The sequence below is a fragment of the Girardinichthys multiradiatus genome, chromosome 11 (assembly GCF_021462225.1).
Source record: "Girardinichthys multiradiatus isolate DD_20200921_A chromosome 11, DD_fGirMul_XY1, whole genome shotgun sequence".
NCBI classification, from domain to species: domain Eukaryota; kingdom Metazoa; phylum Chordata; class Actinopteri; order Cyprinodontiformes; family Goodeidae; genus Girardinichthys; species Girardinichthys multiradiatus.
Genome location: NC_061804.1, coordinates 25407332 through 25433498, shown reverse-complemented (window position 1 = coordinate 25433498; position 26167 = coordinate 25407332). Strand labels below are relative to the sequence as shown.

General features: G+C 37.5%; 1 protein-coding gene across 1 annotated transcript; it reads right to left on the bottom strand.

Moving 5' to 3' along the window:
* Positions 1-280: 280 nt before the first annotated feature.
* On the bottom strand, positions 281-26167 carry LOC124876228 (nectin-1-like). Its single transcript, XM_047378843.1, has 10 exons — positions 25767-26167; positions 8771-8883; positions 6656-6914; positions 6242-6359; positions 4444-4625; positions 4223-4340; positions 3835-3986; positions 2210-2342; positions 2043-2103; positions 281-1275 (listed from the first exon to the last, which is right to left on the bottom strand). The coding sequence occupies exons 1-10, from the start codon at positions 25816-25818 to the stop codon at positions 958-960; spliced, it is 1506 nt and encodes a 501-aa protein (XP_047234799.1). The 5' UTR covers positions 25819-26167; the 3' UTR covers positions 281-957.

Below are 26167 nucleotides of genomic sequence, written 5' to 3'. Positions count from 1 at the left end.
CCGGTAATAGCAAGGTGTACCTAAGAAAGTGGCCGGTGAATGTATGTAAGGGCTGTGTAAAGAGACCATTTACTCTAATCGACATGTTTTTGAATGTTGCAAGAAGAACCCATAGAGAACCCTTACATGCATGGGGAGAAACATGCCAACGCCTGCAAGGTAGGGTAAGGCAGGTGTTTATCTAAAGTTTACATTTGGTAAAAACATACCTTTTGAGTTCATCATTGTTTGGCAAAAAGGTTGCACAATGTCCAAAAGAAGTTCCGAAAAACACAAAGAGTAAATTGTTTATGTGATCATTTTTATTTATTTGCTAAAATTTTCAACATTCATCCAAAAACAACAGATACCATCAACATACATCACTTTCACAAGCCCCCTGGGAATAGAAAGTTGTTTTTTCTTTTCATTACAAAGAAAAAAACATAAAAGATACAAAATACAAGCACAGAAGTACGGTAGACCATGAGACAACACCAAAACCTTACATAAAAGGATTTATTTGGGTACAACAGGAAAACAGTGTACCACCAGAAATGAAAGAAAAAGTAATTCATGTAAATTGCTGCTAAATGTTTAAAAAATTTTTTTATATATAAAATAATGTTGATGTGGATAAAGTAAGGAGAACAAACAACAACAATGTAATCCCTTTATCTTGTTTAAATAAAATGTTCATATAGTCAATAGCATAATTTATTGAAATTGGCGTTCTCTAGGCTAAACGTCAATTATGGATAACAAGATTCCATTTCAACATTCAGTTAAGACAAAGAAAGACAGAACAAGTAAGTGAAATCATTGTAAAAGTCCAGCAACAAAATGTTCAGTGTCCTCAGACTTCCATAGTGCAGAGATGCTGCCTGATAGTCCGGCTTGCTTCAAAAAAGCTTCTCCAAACCTTTTCTAAAGATATGTTCAGGTTTATGAAGTTTGAGCTTGTGACAAGATGCCCCATCAAACATACTGTTCTTTAGGAAAAGTATACGGCCCCACTCCAGGCGGAGGAGATGACAAACCCGGCACAGAGGGATATTTAAAGATGGCTGTGGTGTGTGTAGGAGGAGCAAAGGTGTTTTTTGACGGGGTGCTGGCACTGCTGGTGCCCAAAGCAGTCATGGTTTGTGAGGAGTGGTAGGGCTGCTGAGGAAGAAACGAGAGAGGAGGGTTGATCGGTGGGGAATAAGGTTCCGGATAGTCCTCCTTGTTACAGGCAAGTCTGTAGCTCACATAGTCGGCTGTGTTTGGAAGTTCCTCATAAAACCGTCCAGCATGCTGTTGAGAAACAAAAACAGCATGTTGAAAGTCAAGATGAGAGCTGGAACACATTCTCTGTATTGCTAATACTACTGTTGGCTAGCGCATGATACCGAAAAATACCGGGGTGGTAGGAAACAAAGTATTTTCCTGAGTCTGCACCCAAGTGGCACAGAGTTGACCCAGACATTTTAAACAAAATTTCAAAATCTAATTTAATGTAATATTATTTTTTAAAACAGACTAAGTGAATAAAGGTGTCACTAAAGGGAAATTATTTGTGTGGAAAAAAATTGAAAAAAATGTGATATTACACAAACAAATTTAAGTGAAAAAATATTTTACAAATAAATTCTAGATTTTTGTAAATTACTTTAGACATACTTTAACATTTTACAGAAAAAAATACACACATATAATATACAATTATTTCACAGGATAAACTCTGAATTAAAGGTTTTAAAATAATGAAAAGGTTTCACAGATCTTAAACATTAGACATTAAAGTTATGTAGCAATCTTTTTCTTTCTTCCATAACAAAAAATGTAATGAAAAATGTGTGCATTTTTTTGGAACATCAAGTAGTGTCACATCTATGAAGTAGCTGAGGTGCCCCTGACAGGGTACGTTACCTTTCCTGCATGCTGGTTTAAGGCAACTTCATGATTTTTCCTCTCATACAGCAGAAACAGTTGTAACTTTACAGCATTATAATATAATGTATTACAGCATAGTGATTCTAAGCCCTGTCATTTGTAAATTCCAAGCACAACATACTGGTTACCTGAATATCATCTGGTCTTTTTCTGATTGGCTGAGACAGTTTTCTGGATGGTGAGTCACCTCTGATCGTAAAGCAGGGGGGGATAAAAAAGAATAAAACATGTAAAGATGGATGGAAACCACTCGGGAAAAACAAAAATGTGGGAATCTGAGATAATGTGCACATACGAGGGGCTGTCTTTTCTAGTTCTTATTTTGAGGACCAGTACAGTGATAGTAATGCCCATCAGCACTCCAGCAGCAAGTAATAAGGCAATTACACTGATGACATCTCCTGTTGCAATCTGAGGCAGGGGCTTTTCTGTAAGAACAAATACACAAATAAAAAACCCTCACAAACTCAATTTTATTTTTCAGTAGGTAATAGGAAATACAATCTAACTGATAATTCAAAAAATTTAAAATAGAAATTTTTGTACTCAAAATTAAATACACTTTTCGGGATGAAAATAAAGCTCATAGGCAGAGCTGTGGAAGGGAAATAAACTTTACAAAGATCTGGTGACGTTGTTGTTGTGATTAGAATATCAGCTCACACGGATGACAGAACTGACAGTATGGGCACAGAAATGGCCCAGTGTCTGTAATGGTAAATGGTAAGTGGCCTGCATGGTAAGCGTTTTACACTACAATCAGTCATCCACCCATTCATACATTGACAGTGGTAGACTACATTATAGCCATAACTGCCCTGGGGCAGACTGACAGGCTGTGAGGCTTCCATAAAATTGGCGCCAAAGAACCCTCTGACACCATCAGCAGGCAAGGCAGGGGAAGTGTCTTATCCAAGGGCACAACGACTGAGGGTTCGAACCCCTACCTCCGTCGCCCCTCCATAAGTAAGACGTTGCAATGCCACAGGCCTGAATGCAAGAACTGATTTGGTGCCAATTTAACTCATACAGCCATTTTAAACTAAGTTGCAGCAAGATGAACAAGTTTATGTTACTGACTGAAGATCTTGCAGATTGACACTTGTAGTTGAAATTAAAGCTGACACATATGTTCAGTTAGATAAAGAAAATGAACTTGGCTGGTCCCAGGAGCTTCTCAATGTGACAAATAGGTAATTTGCTTTGGGTGGATGGGCATGGTCTTGTTGAAAGACCAAGATGCACCAGTGCCAGTGGCTCGGGAGGAAACAGGGTTAGTCTGACATGGTGGGCCTGGTCAGGTTCCAACTAATATCCTGAAGACATCGCAAAAGACTCTACACTGTGATGCCAAGAGTAACCGGAATCTAACCCCTAGGGCTCATATGCCTACATCCTGTTCGTCTCTGTTGACATAGAATAGAGATTCATCACTCAACAGGACACTCCTCTAAATGCATCTGTCTCTGCCCTAGTGTTAATTGTAGGCTACTCATAGGACAGTGAACCTGTCCAGCTGATACCAGCTGGTGAATCATGGCGTGGAATAGCACACGATTTCTGTAAAGAGGCCATCACTTGTGTTCTGATTGCCTTCACAGGTGTCATGGAGTTTTGCAGCTTAGTGCACAATATGACAATCCTCCCTTGGTCTGTCTTAGGCAACATATGCACTGGCCCAATGGGTCTACGTATCCACTGGGCCAATGTGACATCTTCACGCCCCACATGCAGTGTAAATGCAGAATACCATAACCACTCAGCCACATTCAAACCCAAAAGACCACCCCTCTCAAACTCCTTCAGGGGCTCTTTTTTGGTTTTTCACTTTTTTGTCAGTGGATGTAAATATTTAAATATATAATAGTTTTTGAAAGACTTAGAAGTACTAAATTAGAGATGTAGTCTAGGTAAGCTTACCTAAAATGCTGACTTCAACAGAGGCAGAACTTGTCCCGATGCTGTTGGTCGCATCACACACGTATGTTCCTTGGACATTATATGTGACAGGCCCTTTAAACAAGAGGACATTGTCTCGGATTTCGATGTTGCTTGGCATGGAGCTGTTGATCCTGCAGTTTATACAGTCCCAACAAACAAAACAAAAACGCAAAGGTAAGTTTGAGCCTGTGAGTATTGCGAAAGGCTAATCTCATACTCCACAATGTTTTCCTGCATCATTTCACTATATCAGTTATATGTCAGATAAATCTAATCCAACACTAATCTGTTAAAGAAATATATCTGCTTCTTCTTGAGTGTTTTTTCAAAGAAAAAGCAAATCCGTGTAAACGGGCACTGCACTTACAGTCTCCATTGGTACAGAGAGACGGCTGGATTGGCTTCAGCTTGGCAGCTCAACTGGACGTTCTCTCTGTTCAGATACCAGTTTCCATCAAACCCTTCAATCATAACATCGGGTTCAACTGGAGTATCAAAAACAGCAAAGTCAGCTTTTTATCATAATGCAAATTCAAACCCTCAAATGATCATATCTGTAATATTTTGTGCTTCTCACGAATGACGTACACTGGATATCGAGAGTGACACTGTCCGTGTAGACCTCCTCGTTGTAAGTGGTGACACAGGTCAGTGTCTCCCTGTGGGTTTCCTTGCTGGGCACTAAAATGTAATCGCTCTGAACAGTGAAGGTCCCATCTGAGTTTATGTACTCTCTGGTGGTCACTTCTCCAGGCACCCTTGTCTCCCACCTGTTCGCATCAAGGAAGATTCAGTGTCATGTCACAGAAACACATAATAAACACATTAACATAATTGTGAACATGGAGGAAGTGTAGAAGACTAAAACAACATTTTAAAAAGGTACTAAACATTCATTTTGATGTTCATTCATCATTGGCAGAAAGGAAAAGATCATGAGAGTACAGTGTCTTGCAAAAGTATTCATACCACTTTTTCAGTTTATTTTGTCAGTATTTTATGGGATAGACCAACATTAACTAGTGAAAGATTGTAAAGTTGAAAGAAAATTATTTTCTGACAAATACATTTTAGAAAAGTGTGGTTGAATTTGTATTTAGCCAATTCTCCTGCATAGTCGAGGCTTCATTAGCCCTGTTGCCTTGCTGTAAGAAGGTTCTGGGCCACAAAACAGGGGCTTTCTGGATAAAGTTTGCATGTTGTCCCCCTTGGGCTTCCTCACACAGTCCAAGAAGATGCATGTTAGGCTAACAGACCACTCCTTAATTGTCTTTCGACCTCAGGTGGGAGTGTGTGGGTGGAAGGTCATTTGTTCAGTGTGTTTCGGTGTTACCTAATGATGGACTGGTGACCTGTCCAGGCTATGCACTGCCTTCTCCCACTTACCTCTTTGGTCAACACATCAGACGAGAATGGAAAGAGTATGACACAACTTTGAAACTAACAAGAGAAGGCCTTGTACCTAAGCAGACAAAGTGGAAAAGGTCACAGTGAACAGAGAAGCAGCCAAGAGGCCCATGGTTACTCCAAAGGAGTTGCAGAGATACACAGCTAAAGTAGGAGAATCTGTTGTAAAGACAACTATTAGCTCTACACTCTACAAACATTGCCTTTATGGAAAAGTGGCAAGACAATAGCTCTTGTTCAAAGAACAACAGAAAGACTGTCTGCGTACATGTGGAAGATGCTCTGGTCAGAAAAGATAAAAAATTGATGTTTTCTAGCCTACATGTAAAACACTTTGTGGTGGTAAAATAACACCCACATCACAGTGGTGAAACATGGAGGGGATGGCAGCATCAGGGTGTGGGGATGGTTTTCTTCACCAGGCACAGGGATGATGGTTAGAGCTGATAGGAAGGTGAATGTATCTAAATATAAAGCAATTGTTGAAGAAAATCTTTTAGAGGTTTCAAAAGACTTGGGTGTAGGTTCACCTTTCAGCCAGACAGTGATCCAAAACCTACAGCCAAACTACAATGGAGTGTTTCAGATCATAGCATAGTCACGTGTCAGAATGGCAGAGCCCTGAAAGAAATTCAATAGAGAAACTGTGGCAAGAATTGAAAAGTTCACAGATGCTCTGCAGTCAATATGACTGAGTCTGAGCTATGTAGAAGAACTGGCAAAAAAATTCAATCTTTAGATTTGACAAACCTCAAAAGCAAAAATTGGTTTTACAAAGCATTGATTCAAGAGGCCTGAATGTAAATGGCTGCCGCATTTTTTTTATTATTTTATTTGTAAATAAAAAACATGTATCATTTTCCTTTCCCTTCACATTTAACACTTTGTGTTGGTCTATCACAACAGAAAACAATGCAGTTTATAGTCTTAATTTTACAAGATGTAAAAAATGTTAACTTTAACATAAATACAGACAAACCTAATAGTGCCAGGTGGCTTTCCATTGGCAGAGATGCAAGTGGCCACTGGAGTTTTTAGATTTGATGAACGAGCCACCAGCGTCGGTGTGGACAAACTCATCTGAGTTGTTGGGCGGACTGAAGGAGTTTAAAAGTATATACATATTACTGTTCAAAAATGGTGCACATGCTTCTGTCAGTTTATTGGGCTGGCCAGAGTATATATGAGCACATTTACCTCATTCAAGATATATAACAAACTGTTGAGTATACAAAAGTTATAAACTTTTTTCAACTATAATTTTGGAGTCAATACCTATTTATGCTTAAAGAATCTGCAACACATAACCAAGTACATTGTTTAACCATTTAAATCAATAAAGGGCTTTACACGGAAAGGCCACCGGAGTTGAGTTTTTGAATCACATTCTTACCGTAGACGGTGAGGTTTACGGTGTTCTCTCTGTTTCCTGCGGGGAACGTAGTGTATTCACAGATGTAAGTGGCCTCATCAGAGAGGCGGAGCGAAGAAAAGCTGATGGTTGTGTCCTCCAATGTCGGAGTTCGTCGTCTGACTGCCGCATTCTTGAAGGTGACACGGTCCCTGTAAGGAGGAGCCACAGACACACCCAGGGATGGATTTGCGATTGCCACATTCTGCTTGGAGCCGTTCACTAGTTTCTGCCATGTTACCTTGAAATGGAGGCAGAAAATGTTCAGGATCAAGCAGAAAATTTGAAAACATTAGAAAAGAATGAAGCCTTTTATTGCCTGAATAGATTAATTAATTAAACATTTGTTTGCGTTAACTTTGTATACTCTTTGCTTTCCTTCTAATAGAAACTACTCCTTGTTCAGTGCTTTTGTGCTTAGCTGCATGTCTTTCCTGGTCAGACCCATTGAAGGAGCTTCGATACCAATAACTCTATGTACTCTTTGATTTACTAGAAAGTACCCCTGTATCAGAGCTTTTGGGGGTAATTGTGTCTACTTCATGTCACAGAGCCATTGATGGACAACCTGATGCCTCTAACACTTTGTCTTTTGTTTCCCACTAAAGGACTCCTGCCTCAGTACTTCTGTGTTTAGCTGTATCTATTCAGGATGGAGAAATGGAAAGAGGTATTGCTGCCAATTACTCTTTGCACTCTTCTTTGCATAGAAAGAACTCCTGTGCTGTACTTTTCCAGTACAGTACAGTGTCTCCTTCCTGTTCTTTCAACTCTCTCCTGGTTGTGACATAAACATCGATACAATTGGCTTAATACTTAATTCTCAGATGAATTTACATGTACTCTATTGTTTATTAAGTTAGATTCTACTAACATGAACCTGACTATCTGATTAGATTATTTTGAAATGAACTGGATTAGTTTGAATTGAATATGGACCAAATGTGTATAAATTTGACATGTTTGTTTTGTAAAATTGCATAAGATTACATTGTTGTCAATAGGTGCTACAAAAATAAATTGAATTAATTTGACAGAACTATTAATGAAGACTACTTAAAAATATTTTTTTAAATCTTCTTTGAAAGCAAAAACATGAAGCCATATGAGGCAGCCTCTGACCTTTACCTGGTGCTGTAGCACATGGTTTCTTTTGTACAATTCCTTAGAAAAGCTTTAAGCTTCCAGTTTAGATGGACTTCCTACCCCAAATCTGAGATTTGCATTGTTTAAAAACATAAAAGAACAAATTGTTAAATCAAGGCATAAAGATATTATTTTGAGAAGATTTCTAGTTTTAAAATTCTAAAATTTCAAAACATTTACTGGTTTTATATGGAAGAAATGGAAGTTAAAAAAACAACTTGGTTATCCACCCATTGTCTATACCCGCAGAGTACATCCTGGACAGGTTGCCAGTCCATCACAGGGCAACACAGAGACACACAGGACAAACAATCATGCACACACATACTCCCTTACCTAGGGGGAATTTAGAAAGACCTGTTACCTAATGTTTTTGAAGTGTAGGTGAAAGCTGGAGTTAACAGAGAGAGAACCCAGGAGAATATGCAAACTCCATGCAGAAAGACCCCAAGCCTGGATTCAAATCCAGAACCTTCTTGCTGCAAGGCTACAGTGCTACCAACGGTGCCACTGTGTAACCCCTTACTTGGTACAGTGCTGTGAAAAGGTATTGAATGATTAGAGATTTTCTTTGTTTTTTATATTTGTCACGATTAGATGTTTCAGATCTTTAAACATTTTTTTTAAATCTGACAAAATTGATGTTAAAAACTACTAATTTATTTCAGTGGTGCAGACACGCAGAAACCACCATGACCTGTGTTAACAGCCCATTATCTACTTCACTACTTCCTGGTGAAGTGTCTTTATGATAAACTACCACCATGAAATATTTCTAAAATAAAAAAGTGTCCATGATCTAGAAATTGAAAATGTTTGCATGTGGTTGCATGTGTTACACTGATGTGACGTAAAGTGGAAATCTGTATTATTTTATTAAGGAATTAATTGTTTGTGTATTTCATTTTAATCTGTTTATGGCTGCATTAACCCAACAATCTTGGTGTATACCTGGGAGATTTTGACAGGTGGGTTACTGTTGATGAACCGACAGCGAAGATCCACCTTTGAGCCAACATATCCGGACTTTCCGTCATCCATTTCCACTCTCTGCCCGTTTATTTCTGCAAAAAAAATTTTTTTAAATTAAGATTTAGGTAATTAGTATAAATTTCACAAACTAGAGTATAAGGCAAGTGTGCGTTTACTGTAACCTGTTCACAGTCAGTGTAGCATGCTTAACATGTGAGCTGAGCTGTAAAATGTGATGCATGTTGGCAAAGGTGCGGGTAAACTGCGGCCAAAGATTGTGGATTAGCTGGAAGTATAAATAAGCAGGATTTGTTTAGTTACTCCTTCTACTGACTTACTGATCTCCTTTAACAAATCCACAGCGGAGCCTCACACACTCACTGTACTGCAACACGTTTGTTTCAGAATCAGTAAATACAGCTTTCTGTTTTTGTTTTGGTCTTGGTGGATGGAATTTATCCCAATTATGATGTGGGCTAAACAACAATGTGGATACACTGAACAAACCACTCTGAAACAATAACTGCTCTAAATCTCATACAATTTTATATAAATACACACAGTAACACACACACACTTTTCATGGGTACCCTTACAACGTTTTGCTGAATAAAACCACATTATTTTTAGAGTTTCCCAAAGATCTTTTCATATAACCCAGTAAGATAAGTGACCTTAAAATGTGTCTCCTCTGCCAAGACCTGCGCTGTATTTAGTTGTTTTAATCCATGTGATCCGCACCAACATTTAATGGGTTCTTCCTGTGCACTTGTTCTTTTAAACAGCAAACTCAACACGTCCTTTACTCTTAATGTGTTTGCATTGTGTTGTTCTTTTGACATAAAATTTCAGTGATTTAAAAAAAAACATGAATTCATAGAGGTTACAAATTTACATACAGACTATTTCAACTAAAATCTTTCATACCCCTGGCAAATTTAGCTTTAAAGTCGTCTTTTGATTTTCCCAACATTTCTTTTTCTGAATGGGAGGAATATTAACTTTCTGGAGTACTGACTCCACCACACAACTGAAGATTATGGTGTTGATAAAGAGGCCTTCCGACCTCCAATAATTGGAGGTAATCACCAAAAATACATTTTCAAAACACCAGTGGAAACAGGCAAAACATTTTAAGAAGTTTGATTTTGATTGGTTTGATTGCTGTAAAACTAATAAAGATTTTCCATTGATTATTGAGAATGGTATAATAATTTCAACATGCTGTTTTTATGTAAATCATAAATACAAACTTTTTTTTTCAAAATTTATACTTTTTTATATTGTTTATTATCTTATAAGATAATAATCAATATAAAAAAGACCATCATGGTTGAATGAAAACAATTCTAAATCCAAATCTGCCAAGGGGATGAATATTTTAGCCTTATCCATACATACATTGTCACTTATATTTGATTAAAAGTCCTTCAGTAAACTGCAAATAAACTGCAGTGTTTTTAAGTCAGGAACAAGCTTCTGGAACTGGTTGAACAGGCAAAACTGGTTGAGCTCATTAAATCTGACAGGTTTCTGCCCACAGACCCAGCCTTTAAGGAAAGATCACAAATTTTTAACAGGGTTGATGGGGAGATTTTGGGAAAGCCCTTCCGGCTTAATGTGACTGAAGTTTTGATGTGTCTTTGCGAGGCAACATGGACTGGGGAGATTTTCAACAAAAAAAAAAGCCTCTGACCCAAAGTCAGCACTTGTCAGACAACACCATGATTGACCTGATTGGTTACATTGACACGAAGTAGCTTTTCAGTTCGGTTCAGTTTATTTTATTTTTAAAAATTGGACAATGCATATTAATCAATACATTCATGTTTTTGGAGTTTCTGATGACGTTATGAGTCAATTTGATACTTTCAAAGCTAAGAACCTTTTATCAACTTTCAAGCAAGTTGGCAGCATCATGCTGTGGGTCCTGTGTGACTTTTGCGGCTCTTAATTCTTTAACTTCACATTAAATCAAAAGTTAGATGGCTGAAACTTGGACACTGGGTGTTTGAGAGGAAAACATACATCAAAACTGTCAGTCAGTCATTTTCTACCGCTTATTCCATTGTGGGTCGCAGGGGAACTGGTGCCTATCTCCAGCAGTCTATGGGCGAGAGGCGGGGTACACCCTGGACAGGTCACCAGTCCATCGCGGGGCAACACACATACAACCATGCACACACTCATTCATACACCTAAGGGAAATTTAGAGTTACCAATTAACCTAACAGGCATGTCTTTGGACTGTGGGAGGAAGCTGGAGTACCCGGTGAGAACCCACGCATGCACGTGGAGAACATGCAAACTCCATGCAGAAAGACCCCAGGCTGGGAATCGAGCCCAGGACCTTCTTGCTGCAAGGCAACAGTGCTACCAACTGCGCCACCGTGCAGCCCACATCAAAACTGGTTTTAGAATATATTTTGTTAAACTACTGGACTTTAAAAATCTAACTGCCAGAAAACCAGCTAATTTAAATGAACTTTACCAAAACACCAGATGTTTTTTAATGGCAACAAAACATTAGAGTTAACTGAACTTGACATGGTGAATTAAATCAGATCCTACTGCCAGGATTACTGGACTGTTTAAGCCTGTATGTGTACGTTTGACCTTGTTCAGATTAAAGGAAATTTACAATAAATGTACTCATTCTTGCTCTGACAAAATTATTGAAGTTGTTTGTTGCATAATCATAGCAACCTGCAAAACAAAATTGTTTAAATAATCTATTAAAAGACCAAAATGTATATAAAATCCATGCCCATGATAAGTGTATGTATACTTCTGACCAGAAGTGTACATATCCAGAAGAGCGTACATAAAAGTGTATGTAACCAATAAATGTAGATGACCAGAATATTACTTCTGACCTGAAGTGTACATTAATGTATTTATGTGTTCTACATATCACAAACCAGACAAACAGACACAAAGAAATTGTGGAAAAGGCTATTGGTTAGCACAATAACCCTCTTTAAGTCTTATGCTAGTTAAGACATGGGTTAACCAATGCAGTAACTAATGCAGCAAGCAATAACACAACACAAATGTTTTATACTTGATTTTATGCTTATAGCATTTTTTGTCTTTTTAACCATAAGCCTGTCTACAGTGGCATCTATACCAACCCAAATATCTCTATCAAACACACGTATCAGTTATTGCACCAGACGTTTTAATCTCTTTCCAAAGAAAATTCAAATTTTTTAGATTCCTGGACAAAGGCTGTTCCTGTTGTGCCACTCTAACTCAAAGCCACCAATTCCTTCCTGAAGTCACAGTTTTTAATGCTCCACAAAGGTCCCTAAGTCTCAACATGTCTGCATGCACTGGGAAACACTATTATAAAGCTGAGTGCCATGTTTATATGTATCAGGCTTTACTGGCACATTTAGTAGAATTTGCTTGTGTTTTTTCACAACTTCCTAGTTTATCTCATCTTATCTCATTTGACATTACTGTACAGTTTCTATTTTTAAACAAATAAAGGATTAGTCTATTCTACCACTTATTGTCATGCTTCTGTGCCTATTATTATAATTTAATTTCCCTTTGGGATAAATAAAGTATTTTTGAAATGAATTAGAGCTCCCCTCGAGCTCTGTTTTATCACACAAAGCTCAAATAATGTGTCTAAAATAAATTCAAAATTGCTATGGCAAATCCCTCAGAATAGTTTATTTTCACTTGTCTGTTGTTAAACTGACAGGAGCTGAAATTCAACTGATGTCAGACAGGAAAAGAAAAAGTGTTGCAAGGTAATATTAATATCTCCTTTTATTGAAATATTAAAGCACTAAAGCACATCTTCAACAAGATTGGGATGAAAAAACATAAAATGTTTAAAAGATTAAAAGTACCTTTTAAAAATAGCAACTTTTATGTAGGTATTAAACAGTTTCAATTAAGTTCACATTTCTGTGTTAAAAATGTTTTTTTCCATTAGCTGTAAGCAGAAAATCATCATAATAAACAGAGTTAAAGGCTTGTGTAAATAATCTATATAATATGTTCACTTAGTTTCACTTAGTGAACTGAGTTACTGAAATAAATGAACTTTTCTAATTTATTCTAATTTATTGAATATGAATCTATGTCTGACCAGCCTCATACGACTTAACTGCAGTAATTAAAATTATGACCACCATTATGAAATAATTTGCTATCATTATAATACAATCACTGGTTAATATTAAGGGAGGATAAACAATGGCACTGAGAGCAGTGGATTATGGGATTTAGGATATTGAGATGCATCAGCATCAGAAAATGTACAGTCCATCTGCTGCTGTACATATGGATGTACAGAGCCTGACCTTCATAGGCCTGAAACTGAATGCAGTTAAAAGGAGTTTCTAGCTTATCTGCAGGCTATGTTAACTTCTTCTTTTTCGGCACTCATTCAGAGCTGCCATCACCCCACCATGATTTACTGTTAGCTGAACAGAACAATTCCAGTTTTGTTTAAACCAAGACAAAAGAAACAGTTAAGTGTTTGAACTCTTTAAAATAAATTCCACTCTATACTTTAACCTGAAATGGCTAAAAGGCCTGCATTTATTCCACCGCAGCTTTCAGTTATTTAGATACTGCAATAGATTTTTCTATTCAGATATTTGCTTTGCTATAGTTTATATTATATATCTTCAGCGGGTAAAATAAGTATTGAAAACGTCATGTTTTACGCAGTAAATATACTTCTAATATTTCTATTGATGAAAAAGTGAGAATGACAATGTTTAGAAATGTAGTTGTAACCCTTGCCATTAGTATGTTTTGCCACAGTGAGACTTTCTTTGTAAAGGTCCAATTGTACCACCTTATGAAATAATTGTTTTTACACATATTTACATTTGTGTAATAATTTGCTTTGATTTCTGTGTATGTGTGAATTACATTGGTGTGAATTTTATTTCAATGGCCTCATTCAAACTGAGAAAAATGTTAACATGTTCAATACCTTTTTTACCTTGCGTATGTGATATAAATACATAAAACCTAATTGTAAAATCTCAAGTCCAAACTGAACGTAAAATCTAACTGGGATCTTTTTCTAAAGAACCCTGATTTTGTTTTTATTTTATTTATCAAGTAAAGACAAAAAAAGTTGTAAAGTTCAACACAATATTTGGCACAAGGCTGTATATCTTTATTTATCTTTACCTTAATGAATTGTTTAATTTTAACATAAAAGCTTGTAGGGATTTACCTACACTTTATTGCCAAATAAATTGAGTTTGTAATAAACAAAAAGGAAACTAAAACTAACATTACAAGGAAGATTATTCAACCCCCTGAATCAAATTCATCATGAGATCATACATTTGCAAATAAGTTGTACTCTCAGGCCCACCTGATGCAACCAGTCAAGAGCTTCATTAGTTGCATCAAGTGTGCTTTAGATAAAACTCCTCGGATACCTGAACTGTTGTACAGAAATGTTTCTTTGCATGTAAGAAATATGGCTAAGGCAACACAATTGTCCAAAATGTGTTCACACATAAGGAAAAGGATAGAAAAGATACCAACAGGCCTAAATAATTCTAGAGATGCAGCTGGAAGCAGAGTTTGCAAGTTTAAAGTTAAAAGAACAACAGCTTTGCCACCTGGACTTGGCAGAAGGAGGAAGCTATCAGTGGCTGTCACCAGGTTAATGAGGAGGCATGTGGTCAGAAACCCTCAAGTGATGGCAACAGACCTGCAGCAAGACTTTCCACTGCAAGTCACAATCTATTAAAAACACAAGGGCTCCATACCTGAATCCTGGGACATACAGCAATACTGACCCTAAAGCAAAAGAAAAGTCAGCTAAAATTTGCTCTCTACATGAATGAGCCAAATAGATTTTTGGATCCTGATCTGTTAAGCAACTAATCTTTTCGGGTCTTTTCAACAACTGTATATCTGAAGGAGGAAGAATCAAGCATTCACCAAAAAGAACACCATGCCTACGGTGAACCATGGTGCCGGCTCAGTAATGTTCTGCAGCTAGTTTGCTTACTCTGGCACTGGGAACCTGTAGTATGTTGAGGGTCAGATGCATTTACGTATCAGGGAATCCTGGGAGGGAAATTATCATGCTGCCTGTGAGGAAGCTGAAGCATGAGTATTGGTGGTTCTTCAAACAGGATAATTATTCCAAACATGTCTCAATTTCTACCAAGAATTGGTTTTAGAAAGACATCCTGGAAGAAGGTAAAGTGTTTACTATAGTCACCTGATTTGAACTATGGTGAAAAAGGTGGTTGAAGAACATAAATCTATGAATATTAATGAACTGAAGGCCTTTGACCCTGAGAAATGGGTTAAGATTCCACAGGAATGCAACCAGAAGCTGATGTCTAGCTATAAATCACGTTTATAGCAGATAATAGCAGCAGCTGTGCTCTTCTAAGTGCTACAGATGTCATGAGGGGTTTGGGTATTTTGGAGATCACAGAAAGCATTGTGAGCTATGTTAAGCTAAAAGTTCAATGAACAGATTTCCTGGTGGTTTCAACAAGTGCAAACGTCCTCCTTCTCATAGTCCCTCCACTTCCCGGTTTGAAAATACTAAGTGGTTAGACCAAACAAACACGACAAAATCCATCGCAACCTAATCCACTTACATGATATGTTGCCAGTAAATAAAATCTTCTTCTGCGAAAATGCATTAAATCTGTGTGAACATAACTGGCAAACATTTGACAGGCAGAATGGATGCTGGACATTTACTGAGCAAAATATAAAAAAATATAACTACACAATATGTGCAAAGCACTTGGAAGTTTGATTTAAACAGGCAGAATCATTGTTACCCATGAATGCTCATCTTTAATCAAAGCTAGGCAAAGTAGGTTTGATTCATTATCTAATTTCATTATATATTAGAGCCAGAAAACCAAAAAAAGCATGAAATATAACTAATTTGTAATTGGCTGTTCAATAATTTCTTTTAGCAGATAAGCAATTTTTCCCGCAATACACTTTTCTGACAGAAAAAGAGTCTTTATGTGAAGTACACTATAGATGAGTGATGACATACCATATACAAGAGTAGAGTGTGCCAACTGCTGTAAACTGAAAAAAGTCCACGTGTCAAACAAGAAATATTTAGGGGTACATGTGGTTTTTTTTTTTGGCAAAACAGAAAATAATGAAATAAGCACTCATTCCTTCTGCATAGATTCCCCATATATATTTTTTCTCCAAGGGTTTTTACCTTTTATTTGTTCTCTGCTGTTACAAAATGCCTGCTGGCATCCATGGATTGTGTTAATCAATAAGTGCTCTACTCATACTTTTGTCCTGCATGCTTCCTACCATAATTAACTGCAAGCAACTTTTTTTTCTCAGTGTCTGAGCAAAATGAATAGATAATGAGATTAAACAATCTAATTATCAAAATAATGGGAATTTGTTTTCTTTTTTATTGAACAATCAATTATGATACATTTAAATGCCTCAGGACTCTATCTATTTTTCAGCACCGCAGCCTATCTGTTCTGTTTTGGAGGTAAGCGCGCATGCGCTCTCGTGTAGTGCATGTGAAACCTCTGGTCATAAGCGGTGTTTCGAACTGTACTGTAATTCAGCAAAAATAACATGAAACACAACTAGTTTCTCTCCCTTTGCTTTTAACTGGGGTATTTAGCAGCGAGCAGACAGACATTAAACGTAGCGGTGCTCGTTTTAAAGGCTGGCCGTTCACAACAGCCTCGAGCTCCAAGGGGAGAGAAGCAAAGCAAGAGTATTGAGGCTCCAGCATAGCAGAACAGTTCAGAAACTATTTGGAATGAGGGGGAAAAAGCTATATTTATAAACAGATTAAGTCGTGTTTTAGACTGCCTATTGGTAGCGGATCTGATCTTTGTGTGCTCGTGAGTTTTTGCAGCCGTAGCTGGTTCTGGATGACGGCTTCATAGCAGACAGCCATTCTTCCCTCTTCCCGGTACTGCGTACCGGCGCAGAATCTTTTAGTGGTACGCAGTACCGGACCGTACCGGCTCGCTTTCACCCCTGAGCCTATCTCTGTCAGAGATAAGGACCTGTCACCTAAGCTCTTAAAAAATCTATAGTTTATAATTGATAAAACTAACCTCTATTTACAAGTTTTACTGACAAGAAACACAAGTAACAAGTTGGACTTTGGCTACTTATCATTTAAATAGTTCAGTGTCTAAGAGCTGTAAAATGTTTCAGATTTTTCTTTCAACTTCATGTGGGAAAGTCTCCTCAGCGTTTTTTAGATTATCTATCTAGCTCCCAAAGGATGAGGAAGGGGAGAAAGCAGTAGTCCATCCAATCATCTGTGACCTTGAATCTCTCTGTGATCAGAAACATGAACAGTTTCACCTTGGGCGGCAGAAGCTTCGGCTTTTTCGCCCAGGCGTGCTCCAGTTTTAAACCAGTGTCCAGCTCTCAAGCCTGGGAAATATTGGCGTAGCATTTTTACAGTGATCTTGCGGTTCTAGCAGATGGCACGTTTTTGCTGAAGTCTGGGGTGCTGAAAACACTTTGACCTGTCCCTAACCTGTCAGCTAGAAAACCCCTCTGTCCCCAGGAAGTCCATATCACGTGAGTCACAGCTGTAAATCAGCAGTCAACGCATATACCGAATGGTGTCGAGTTGGGTTGGAGATATACACTTCATCCAACCTTATAAAAATGGGAGACATGTCTCATAGAGCGCCGAGGGAAAAATCCTCTGATGTCTTTAAACAACAACACATTCATACAAGAAAATTGTCATGACAAAGAAATATTCTAGCAAAGTGATTTTCTAATTTGTTTTGAGTTCAATATCAATCACATCGTTAAAAAAAGCATCACAATAATTTATTATACAATTAAAGATTTTACTTATCATAAAGGTAAAATTCTACAATTCGTCAACTTTGTTGTCTTAGTGTGCAACTGTAGAGAAATCAAAATTTGTATGTTCAGAGAAACACTAAGTACTGTAGGTGTCCCTGTGCATGATCTGAAAGGAGAATAATTTCACATCTCAAGGCTCCCATTATACTACAAAAGAAAACTTTTGACCAACGGGCATTACCGTCTGAATTAGACTGACTTGTCATACACTTAGGATCAAATTGTATTGGGTGCCATTGAGTCTAATCAGCCCATTTTACATGTTTTAATTGCCTGTGTAGGGTGCCGATTTGGTATGTCTCAGAGCTACTGCTACTCATATCTTCAGCTTAAAAATGTAGAATGCAGCTGGAGACTTTGCTATCACTATCTTCTTTGTGAGTGCCCATTGTGTTTGGCATTGATTCACTCTTACATATTAACCCTCTCACTTCTCTCTGTCAGTTTCTTTCCTGTATGATTTCTTTCACATACTACTGAACTACAGAAATAAATATATAACTTTCTAAAAGCCCAACTACAGCTACAAACGATAATTAGTTAACACAGTCATACAGTGTATAACTAGCAGAAAGTGTAAAGAATGTTTTCTTTTTCAATCATTAATTCACATGGAAAGAAAATATCTCAAAACCGTCTTTACTTTTCCAGATTTCTCTTCTCAACAAACATCCAGATGGAGAGTCTACTCTGATGAGCTCTATAACTGAGCTGATTAGGAGCTTAAGCTGAAGCCAGCGCAAAGAAAGACTATATTTTTGATAGGTACAGAAACCCTTGTTTTCTCCACATCTCTCCCAGCTTCCTCTTTTCGATTGTATTTACTCACATTCTTGTATTGTTTATAGTATGGGAAATGACCTCACTATGTCAATAGCCCATAAACAAGAGCACGCTGGCAAGAGACGAGCATGGGAACGAAGAAAAACAATGGCAATACTGTTTCCCGCTTGAATGGGCAACATTTAAGAACACTTAGAGCAACCCAGCATGACGGTTGGGTATTTGTTAACATCCTGCCTGGATATCCTGCATCTTTCTTTGCTGTTATTTATTTAGCTAATTTTAACATTTGTGTGTATGAATGAAACACTGAGGCAATGGCAGGTGTTTCTAAGATTAAAAATGTCACATAAACAAGCTGATCAAACTGAAAATCAACCACACTCACCTAACATATAGTCCAACTTCTATGAAACAAAATGTCACAGTAGGTTTATTTGTTTGTTTTGCTAGTTTGTTGTAAATTGAGATTTAACATGATAAAATTCACCCTTACAACCAACCGCATTTAGTGCATGTGACTTGCACCAGGTGTGACACTAGAGCAGGGGTTCCCAAACATTTCAGCCTGACCCCCAAAATAACAGTGACCCCTCTATCCCCATACTGTCGACTTAACCCATCAAACTCAGTGGGCGGGGCTAAGGCTGATCCTGTGAATGTCATTGCTTTATTCTGATGTCTAAACACGGCAGCTTCCTTCATGCAGGACCTCAGTGACCTCTCTCTTGAACTCGTCAGAGATAATTTAGACAAACCAATGATATAGAAGCTGGAGTTGCTTAACCAGAGTTTGAGGTAAATAAATTAGAACAATTTCTTGAAGCTATTGGAGTTATTTCCCCGCTTCCCAGCAAAGACATTGACCTCAGAGTCATAGGAAACTTGGAAGAAGTTGTCTTGACTTCATGTGTGAAGCAGCCAATCAGATATCAGGGTCTGCTGAGGAGACACCCTCCCACTGTGTTTGATAGGTCAAGTTGACAGTTTCAATAATTTCATGAGGACACTTCTGCACAGAGCCATGAAATAAATACCTATATATAGAGTGAAATAATTAAATGTATTTTTAAATGAATTAATTTTTTTTAATGACATTTATTTATTTAATAGTGCATTTTATAATATAATGGTATGTTTAATTATTTAATAATGTATTAAATAAATAAATGGTACATTTAAGTATTTAATGGTTCATTTATTTATTTCATAATATATATTTATTTAATTCTGTCCCATTTGGCCCTCCATACACCTCAGGGGTCAGTGATTCTGAAAATCATCTTGCAACCCCTGGCTTGGTGTTCCCCCAGGGGGCCCGGACCCCCACATTGGGAACTACTGTCTAGAGAACGGAGTATTGCTAAAATAAGGTTAATGCACTCAAATTATGTGTACTCCTCATATACAAAGTCCATCTGCTGAGAATGTTTCAGACACCATATTACAATCTGTTAAAAGTGGTACACTTGAAAAAACCTCACATTTTGCTGAGATTCGGCATTGGAATTCACAAATATGATGTTTTTTTTTTTTTTAAACAGCTGTGAATGTACCTCAACAAATCTGAAGAAACAAACTAAGATAAAGCTTTCTGCAATGTTAAGTGTATTTTAAAATTTGGTTTTATCATCCGTCCATCCTGGAGCCGGTGGCATCTCCAGCGTTCTTCAGGCGAGAGGCGGTGCACACCCTTGAAAGGTCTCCAGCTCATAATAATGCTTTCATCATTATTTTCTCTGTAAATTGTTTCAAATGCAATATGCCTAACTAAAAAAGAAAAAAAAACATAACCCACTCGTTGTTCTCTTCTTAAGAAGGCTGCCACCAAGGTGTTTTAAAAGCACATTGTAACTAACATGCAACCGTTGGATCTCAACTTAACTTGCTTTAATTTTTCCAAAATTGAAATTTTAGAGCAATGCCTGTATTTGTCTATCTTCTCCACACTTTACAGCCAAACTGTATACATTTTGTCTATATCAACTTGTATGAAGTTTTTCTGCGCAAGTACAAGTGACAAAGCAAAAACATTAATCTTGCTCTCCAATCATTCCTTGATTTAGCTTAAGGCAATTTCTCAGTGGTTGAGAGCACATAGAAAACTTAGCCAAAGTGAAAGCATTAGAAGGTTTTATGGATTTTTTTCCATCACAAAAAGATGTCTATTTTGATGTATGTTTGTGTATTTGTTGTCACTGTTGTTGATTATAATTAACAACCATAAAAATAGCAAAAAGCTGTGTTGTATTTTACTATTAAATATATTGTACACATTACTATTTTCTATGCAATTTCTATTTTGATAAATACTTATGTAAGTTGTTTGGTATAAAGTTAATAATCCTTTAGAAATAGGGTTATAATGATATATTCAGGACCCAAGATGAGACCATAGATGATACTGGGCTCACGAGAATGAGATAAGAATTCCCCATGTTTTGGTTTTACAACAAAGAAAAGATTTCACAAATCTATATATGTATGGCCTGTTAGATCGTCTTTCACTGCCCTTTATGCTCACAATTGATGTACATGTCTAGCTCACAAAGAGTGGTGGGGACATTGTATTGAAGGAAGAACAAAAACAACTGTCAGGGAAATGTTAATTATAACTGACAGGGTCATCACCCTATTGCAATTACATGTTTTACATGTTTGTTCCAAGTTTTCATCAATAGAATAATGGTTTAACAGGTTTTAAGGATTCATTAAGCATTGTTAATATTTTACAGATCATTCTTATCTCTTCATTCACTCTGTCACCACAGAATTTTTCTACCACGACCCCAAAATCCTGCCATACAAAGGATTTATAAGCAATTTGTGCCTTTGTTGTGATATATAAGCCTGATAGCACTACCATGACATGCAAAAATTAAACTTACTCTACAATTGTCTTTAAATTGGCTTCATTTTAAAATGTCGTCCGGAGTTCTACTGTTTCAAGTTCAACCTTTTAGCCACATGGGTACCAAACAAAAACAATGACCTGTGGTGGAGGATAAGGAAAAATGCAGAGTGAGAGATAGAGAAGAGGGCAGATTAACCGTTTAATCTCTCGGTCACAGAATCGGTGATTGATCGGGGATTACATCTTTGTGTCTTTGGGTTTGTGACCACTGATGCAGAAAAATCCGAAAACGGCAAAGAGTAACAGTATTTACAGGGGTTTGGTTGTTTTGTCATGTCTCTACTTTAACTGTGACTGAATTTGCACTTTCAAACCAAAAAAAAAAAAAAATGTGTAAAGCATGATAGCACACAATTTATTAAAAGTTTTCATTTATTTTCCACAGATTTACAGTGCTGTGAAAAGGTTTTGGCCCCTTTACAGATTTGGTTCTGTATTTTTGTCAAACTTAAATGTTTCAGATCATTGAACAACATTTAATAATGCATAAAGATAACCAGAATAAATACAAAGAGCAGTTTTCAAATTATGATTTTACTATCCAAACCAACCTGAATCCATGTGAAGTCCAGACTTTAAGCAGGTTGTCACAAAATCATAATTTTGTTTTTGAGTTATAAAGAGGAAGACTCGCTGGACTGCCTCAAATCATTTTTAACAGAAGTGTTCTTGAGCTGAAGTTAACAAACTCATGGTTTGACATTCTCCTTCAGGATTTTCTGGTAGAAAGCAGAATTGATGGTTACATTAAATATAGCAGGTCATCCAGGTTGATGTAAGTAGCAAGGCATCCCCAAACCATAGCACACTACCACCACAATGTTTGACTGTTTATATGATCTTCTTTTCTGAAATATTGTGTAAATTATATGCTAGATGTAATGGGATGCATACCTTTTTAAAGACTTCAAGATGTCAGATAGGTTCTGTTCTACAGTTCAGTTAGTAATTACGCCTGGGTGTGATTAGTGAAATTTAACTTTCCAAAAAGTGTGGTCAGTCACAGTTAATTCATGATTTAACACGAGCAGTGATTACTTTTCACATGTTGACAGGTTGATTTTTCCTTTAATGCATGAAATCATTATTTGAAAACTGTTTTTTTTTTTATTAACTCAGGTCTGGTGTTAAAATTTGCTTGATGATGCACACACGTGTGTTCACACATGTGTATTTGAGTTTATGTGGGTGTGTAATCTCTGTGGCATTGCAGGAACGTGGCGAGTACACTTGGCCAGCATTCAGTGGGCAGCTCACAGGATTATGGTGACTGCTGCATGTGTGGCTGAGACAACGTCAGAACACAAAAGGCAAGAGGGAGAAGATATGGACAGAAAAGAAGAAAAAACCTGAGGAGAAACATCACCTGTCTGATCGACAATGAGGAAGAAAAATGGTTCAAATCTACACACTCTGGAAAGAGTAAAGTACAACAGAGACAAACAAAAGGCAGAGAGGACAGAAGGAGTGCGTTTGTGCAGGATTATTTCTGTAGAGTAGCGTCTGTGTGTTCCAGCTGTGGGGAGTGGATTATGCAGAATGCATGAGCATGTCTGTTAGTCTCATTCAGCCTTTTCTGTATGCCTCCCTGCAGGGGATTTCAAAGTTTTTATGCAAGAGGAAAAACAACAAAACCGAATGTGACAGCACTCATCACTATTAAATGCCAGGTGCCCCAAACCACACCGATCCGCTCCATAAACACCAACGGAAAACTCAGCAGCAACAGTCAACAGGCTGTCTAAGCAACAATCTTGTTTTCGCTTCCTGCACAGCTCTAATCCACTGCTGTGTCCTTCAACATGACAATCACATGGTGCAGACTCACTCTAATTACACGTATGCACACACGTATTCATACCAGAAAGTTACTGACCAGCTCACACAGAGAGCCATTATTATTCTAACAGCAGCTTGGCATATCCGCAAAGTTTGTCTTTACATTTTTCCCATACCACCTTCACCCTCCGTATACTACACAGCCACAGATCTAATGCCACCTGAATGTGTGGCACGGGCTTACACTGATTATGCTGCTACACCTGGGCCTGGGTTGGTCCATTCATTCAAACATACAATAAACATTTAGACACAGCTATGCCATCTGAAGCAGCACTCATTTATTTTATATTTTCTTTAACTGCAGCTTTACACAAGTTTAGGTTGACAATATATAAGTTTTGCTGAGCAGTTGATTCATTTCAAATCTTAAATCATTTAGATTTGAAGAGTCTGATGCTGCACCCGTTAAGTATCTCAAAGTAAGACGCTTAAGTGTTTGCAAAGTTTGAAAACTATGCATGACGTGGTGCCCGGATTAAAGTAATACAACAATTTTAAAAAGTCCGTATGAAAACGTGTTGATTTTCTTTCTCTTTATTTATATAGGTTTAATGAAAATCCTGTCCATCCTGTACGCTGCAGTGACTAATTAGTCATAGACGCAGGAAACAAAATTTAACAATTTTACGAGTGGCACATATAAATGTTCAGATGGAAAAACTCAAACTGAAATACAAAGAGATTCATAATAGTTAAAGTTCTGAAGAAAGTCATGGCCCTTATCATTGTTTGCTTCATCCTTATCATTGGATTTTTTTACAGCCAAAACTGTATACTGTATACATGGAAATCTAAGCTTCATTACCCAGCTGAGTTTTTACTGTAAGCTTACATTCATTGTATATGTTTACTATAGTGATGCAGTGGTATTTTTGCTCCTTGTCATCATACACTCAGAATACCAAATGATCCATGCTAACGTGGTGCTAGGGGCGTGAGAAGCAGACAACAGCAAAGAGGCAGGAAGGCACAGGTGGAAGCAGCTGGTTAATACAAGATCGGATTCAGTGTGCAGGATGAACTAACAAAATCTCAAACAAAAGGAAACAAAGACAAACCATAACAGAGACCAGGAAATCACTCAGCAGCAATGACAACATCTGGATCTGACAAATACACAGAGGAAACTGGGACTCTAAATCCACACAGGAACAATTAACATGAGGAACAGGTGTGCTGGCTACAAACCCAGAAGAGAGACAAAGAGACAGGAAGAAAAACTGACGAGGAACCTGTACTACAGATTAAACAATGAGTGACTGAGACAAAACAGAACAAAATGAAACCTGAAATGAACACAAAACAATGTTAACAGAACACAGCATTTAGAAATGTCTAAAAAGTGAAATTGTAACTTACTCTTCCCTAGGTTAAATTATACATCCATTGATGCAGTTATGGCAAGTAGCTATGTATTAATACCATACCTTACGATTTCAGTTTTATATAGAATCAGGTGTAATATTATGACTAGTATAATAACTCTGACTGGTCTGCAGCTATGGCGCCCTATACCCATCAAACGGTGACAAACTGGACATTCTGACCCCTTTTTGTCAGAACCAGCATTAACATATTTAGCAACATGAGCTACAGTAGTCCATCTGTTGAATCAGACCACAGGGACCAGCCTTCACACTTGCATCAATGTTGGCTCCCAACAACCCTGTTGCCAGTTCAGCAGTGTTTCTTCCTTTGACCACATTTCATAGATCCTGACCACTGCAGACTGGAAACACCTCACAAGAGCTGCAGTTTTGTAAATGCTCTGACCCAGTGGTCAAGGTAGCAGAATTTGGCTCTCGTCAAAGTCACTCAAATTCTTGGTCATTTTCCTGCTTCTAGCACATCATCCTCCCTAAGATATCCCACCAATGGACGGATGGTCATAATCTTAAGACAGTTATGTGTTCATACTGATTCTTTAGTTATAGAACATATATCTTTATCTGGTAACAGAACCAAGTCAGATGTACATTTTCGATGGTAAGGACCAGTTACTCATATTTCCTAATGACCTAATATAAGTTTTACTCTGACTACTTTTTTCTTTTCAATACTGACACTTTAAGTAAAATACACAAACAGAACCCTTATTTTAGACAGCAATATAGCGATATAATGTGCGACATTGTAAATTGTTGTCATTGAGTGTAGTGCATAATGGACTAGCGGCCAGTTTCACTTATAAAAATATGTGATTATACTTTGCTTTTATACTTTGACGTTTATATTTAAAAAATAATAATCCGAAGAGTGCCTATGAATAAGTCTTCTATAAGGCGACTATCAGAAAATAACACAGTAGTCTACATCACCACTGTGTTGTCATATTTAACATTTGAATTAATTACAACAGAGGGGGGGCCATGAGTCATATTTAGCCAAATTAGTAAATGAAAATGTTTTAAATAGTACCTTTAAAGATATAATTAGTGTGTCATGTGTAAAGACATGAAACTTCAGAAAATACGATGGGTTTTTAGTTAGACCTCAACTGTTTAACTAAATGGGAATTCCAGAGTGTTCTTCAGAAATTTTATTTGGAGCTTATTAAAATAAAATCAACGTTACCTGAAATAACACAAGTAGTCATAAAGAATATCCAAAGTCCAGCTTGTTCCATGTCCGGACCACCGTTTCCAGCTTCTCCGTGTTTAAATTCCCAGAGTGAACTTCTTTACCTCCTCTTGGCTCTTAGAATTAAAAATAAAAAAAAACAAAAAAGACAGAGACACAGCTTCAGCACCAGCGTCTGCTCATGGGTTTCACACAGCGAGCGCAAAGTCCTGATTCACACTCCAAATTTCTCCCCTTCAGTGTGACCTGTGTCACTTTTTCTTTTCTGGCACTCCCAAGTGTGGAGTTGCAGCAGTCTGAGGATCGGCTGGGATAAAGAAGCTTAAACGCGTGGGCAGATTATTTCCGAGATAGACTACCCCCAGTCCCGACCGACAAACAGCCTATCTGTCAGT